The sequence below is a fragment of the Watersipora subatra genome, chromosome 9, assembly GCF_963576615.1.
Source record: "Watersipora subatra chromosome 9, tzWatSuba1.1, whole genome shotgun sequence".
NCBI classification, from domain to species: domain Eukaryota; kingdom Metazoa; phylum Bryozoa; class Gymnolaemata; order Cheilostomatida; family Watersiporidae; genus Watersipora; species Watersipora subatra.
The window spans coordinates 57,237,426-57,241,327 of record NC_088716.1 but is presented as its reverse complement, the minus strand read 5'-3'; the positions used below and the strand labels follow the sequence as shown (position 1 = coordinate 57,241,327).

General features: G+C 37.6%; 1 protein-coding gene across 1 annotated transcript; it reads right to left on the bottom strand.

Annotated features, from left to right (window-relative positions):
* Positions 1-622: 622 nt before the first annotated feature.
* On the bottom strand, positions 623-1,783 carry LOC137403957 (transcription factor HES-2-like). The gene is made up of 2 exons (XM_068090092.1): positions 1,667-1,783; positions 623-1,426 (listed from the first exon to the last, which is right to left on the bottom strand). Exons 1-2 carry the CDS (start codon positions 1,706-1,708, stop codon positions 926-928), a joined length of 543 nt encoding a protein of 180 aa, XP_067946193.1. The 5' UTR covers positions 1,709-1,783; the 3' UTR covers positions 623-925.
* Positions 1,784-3,902: the final 2,119 nt, after the last annotated feature.

Genomic DNA, 3,902 nt, shown 5'->3' with positions numbered 1-3,902 from the left:
CTCTCATCTATCGACAGCGCTCTCCACAAGGAGTGATGTCTAGTCTGCCAATTATTACATTAGAAAAAAGCAGCCAGAGGTTTTTCAATTTACACGTAGTTTGATATCTTCAGCATTACGCGAGGTAAAGGAAATTGACAAACAAGCAAGACAGCTGATCAGCCTAACAGCATTGCAACTCATACGTTCTGATGCTCTTGCGTAATCTGGTAACCTTTGCAATAAGTAAAATAAAGAAGTTCAATTTAAAGTCAAAAGGTGTTGGCTAGTTACATTTATATCACTTATTATTTGCGTAAGTGCAGTTTGTAGCTGTTTAGGAGTTGTCCTCTTTATAACACAATTTGGTTTCAAGGACAGACAACAAGTATTTTTAATACACAAGCCTCACAAAATAGTTTTGTAAAGCTTATTGTTAACATTTTAGGATTCTACGGTTGCCTGAGCCAGTTAAGACATTTTCGCTGAAATATCTTGCTTGCAATATGGTGCTGCAGTACTAAATCTATTGACAGAAGATATCAAGTGTGAATTAAGGCTATAAGTTGCATTACGGCTATTTTTTGTTTTTTCAATTAGCAATTAATCTAGGTCATCTAAAACAGAGTCAAGTTACAGTTGGTTAGTGTCATATATTAATATATTTCAAGGAAATGATATAATCAAAATTAATTGAGCAAATGGTCCATTTTATGGAACCAGCATGAAAACAAACAGTTCAACATGATAATCAGTGCTTGGCTTATCCATATCCTTGCTACAGATGTATACTATTTGTAACCTGGCTATGTTAAAATGTGAATCAACGTTATAAAAGATTTTTTGAAAATTGAAAAAAATCAACAGGACAGTAGCACCGGCAAAACAGATTTTTAAAATCCAATATTGCATAACAAATAAAAGGAAAAAAGTAGCAATGATTATGCTACCATGGTCGCCAAACTTCTGATTTGCCTTCTGTCGGTGAAGAAACAGGAATAGGGTTGAGCGCAGGTGCTATGGGTAATCGTGGAGGCATCGGTAAAAAGACGAATGCTTGTGGAGATAAAGGACTGAGGGAAGAACAGCTAGATGTAGGAGATGACATAGAGAGTCTTTGATTATGTTGTAAGTGCTGAGCTGCTAATATGTTCTCGTTGACATTTTTAGCCATAAGTCTTTGCATTTCCTGCGAGCAAGGCATGTATCCAGCCCGTGTCGGGTCTATAGGTTTGGGTGGAATGGCTACCGGAGCCGTGTTGTTATTATTAGTCGATTGTGAACGTCTTTGAGCCGCGATGAGTTTACGAAGATGATTTACGGTCAGCTCAAGAATGTCAGCTTTTTCTAGTTTAGATCTTGTGTTTCCACATACTAGGTTCTTGAGCTCTTCGAGGTGACTGTTTATCCTTTCTCGTCGTCTCTTCTCTATTATTGGCTTCAATATCTGTAATAAAATGAATCAGGAATATTAGTTTAAAAAGTAATAAATCACGAATAAGTTTTGTAGGCTTTTTACTTTTTAAACTATTAGTTGAAATGTTTTTGATGAGCATCAGCTAGTCGATGTTCTGTGAGTGAAATTGACTTGATAACTTTAAAACGTCCTCTCTTTCTGATCTCTCCCTTTAAAATATGCTCATTTTTCACTCACTCCTAAGTATGTTGGAGGTAGAGTTTGACTTACCCTTCTGTTACTCTCTTTAGGCAAACTTCCGATAGGCTTCATGTTGTGTGTGATCTTTACAACCTCTAAAATAGTGCGCAGTGATTCCTTTGGCTGTACAATGAACAATTTGAACTTCTCCAGTTTACTGTGGAATAAATACCTCTTAGAGCTTATATCATCACCAGTTACACTTACGAGCCAATAAAATGGATGAATTATGACTAACTAGATGGTGATAGCCAATCAGGCGCAGTGGTCATGCGTTGGAATTTGGTTCAGCCAATAAAAGAAAGATCTAAGGAAAAAGTAATAGCCTTCTATTTATGGCACACGCTGGCTCACACTAAAAGCCCGCCCACTTCGTCAACTCACACCTGCCACGGCTGATAAGGCATGCATCGGTCCCATTCGTGGGAAAATAATTACATCATCTTAGTTTAATGAGGAAGGCAGCGAACATGTTGAAGAAATTAGATAGCAGTGTTGTTATAAGGCACAGGCTGATACACTCATATCAGATATCTAGACTTTGAGATATTCACACGCTTCTCATGACTATCTTACATGACATCGCCCAGGGGTACGGCTGCTGTCTTCTCTTTCAACTGTCATAAAACAGTTCGCTTGGTCATCAAAATCTATGAACTTTTATACCGATTGTTAAAGTCGTGGCACTCATCAGCAAATCCGGGATCACGAGTTTATTTATGTATTTAGCTAAAGTTTTCTATTTGTTAAACAAATTTCAAATATAATCAGCTTCGAATTTGTAAATCTTTCAAGTTAAATAAAACAAAAAATTAACAAAATATTCTGTCGATTGACTAGTGAAGGGTTTAGCGTAACAAAGCCGCTTATTTCGTAAAAGGAAATACATCATCGCTGACTAATACTTTAGGATTTTGAAAGTAGACGTCAGCGGCAGCGGCGGCGTCTTATTACCCTCTTACCCTCTATTATTGCCCGCACAAGACTAGCAAACAGATAAATAGAGCCGCCTGCTTCTCTCTGATTAAACTCGCCAGCCACTTTCTCACGCAATGACAAGGGGCTATTACTTTCAAAGGGAACAGTAGAAATCCTTTAGACAAATTTGACATGATTAACTTTCTGCGATTACACAATTTGTAGCACACGCACTCGTCGCTGATTCAATTAGTGACGAGGCCAATGTGCCACGTATTGATATGTTTGGGAATTTGAAATGTATACATCTGATGGATGAATGCAGTGAGCCCACTTATCCATTGTGTCAGGCTTCGTGATTGCCGTGGGAAAGCTTTCAAGTTAGGCACGAGACTTGTTCGCTAGCACGGGTTTCAATGGATCGGATAGAGATCGACTTAGCTAACATAATATACACAGTTAGTGCTTGCACACAGCGCTATAACAAATGTGGGAAATTGTGTTTGCCTTTGTCACGAGACAGAAAAAATATGCGGCGCATAATAGCCTGTGAATCAGAGTTGGTGGCAAACTTCTGTCAATCGTAAGTAATCCGCAGTGACACACGAGGCAAGTGAGCCCAGAAATCATTGAATTATTAGCCCAATATAAACTGTCGCAGCGTGGTAGGTTACAGAAAGTGGCATTCTATTCAAACGATAAAAGAAAAGAAAACTTGATTTTCATTGTTCCATGTATCTTACAGTTAGCTAGTTATATAGCAGCCCATAGGTAGAAATACGAGTATAATAGAAAACATAGTTAATAGTTCATTTGTATTTAGATATGTTAGTTTATAGTCGTCTTCTCTAAAAACAAAGTCCAGACTTTTGAAAAACCACCAACTATATTTGTCTAGCCCTAAAGGTTAAAGGTAAACTGACAGCATTTTAAAATTAACTTTATTTCTACCAGGATAATCATGGTATTTCATATTTTTTGCAATTAATTCAAACAAAAGGCCAGTTTGGAAGACAAAGACACTTGCAATGCAAGCTCCAAGCTGTGACATAAGGAGGCCATTTTTTGCAAAACAGGTACATAAAATAGGGTGCCAATGCCAATGCCAATCGTTAGTCAATGTGTAAACTTGAGGCAAAAGTACCTTTGTTGGTCACTATTTTGATACATTTTCCATTTAGTTGCCACATGTTTTTGTTACCCAACAAGGTGGATCATTATAAAGCTAGCTTGTAGCAAACTCCACTAAAACTGAAAGCCTGCGTATTTACACATCCTGCATTACCATTCGCTTGATCGCATGTTTTGCATTACACCAATCAGTTTGTTCATATCATCTTGTAGGAGT

What these genes read in the sequence shown, in the direction of transcription:
- LOC137403957 (XM_068090092.1), bottom strand. Translation starts at nt 1,708, where the DNA reads ATGAAGCCTATCGGAAGTTTGCCTAAAGAGAGTAACAGAAGG. An exon ending in CTAAAGAGAGTAACAGAAGG is followed by an intron (nt 1,427 to 1,666) that starts GTAAGTCAAACT and finishes ATTTTATTACAG; the next exon opens with ATATTGAAGCCAATAATAGA.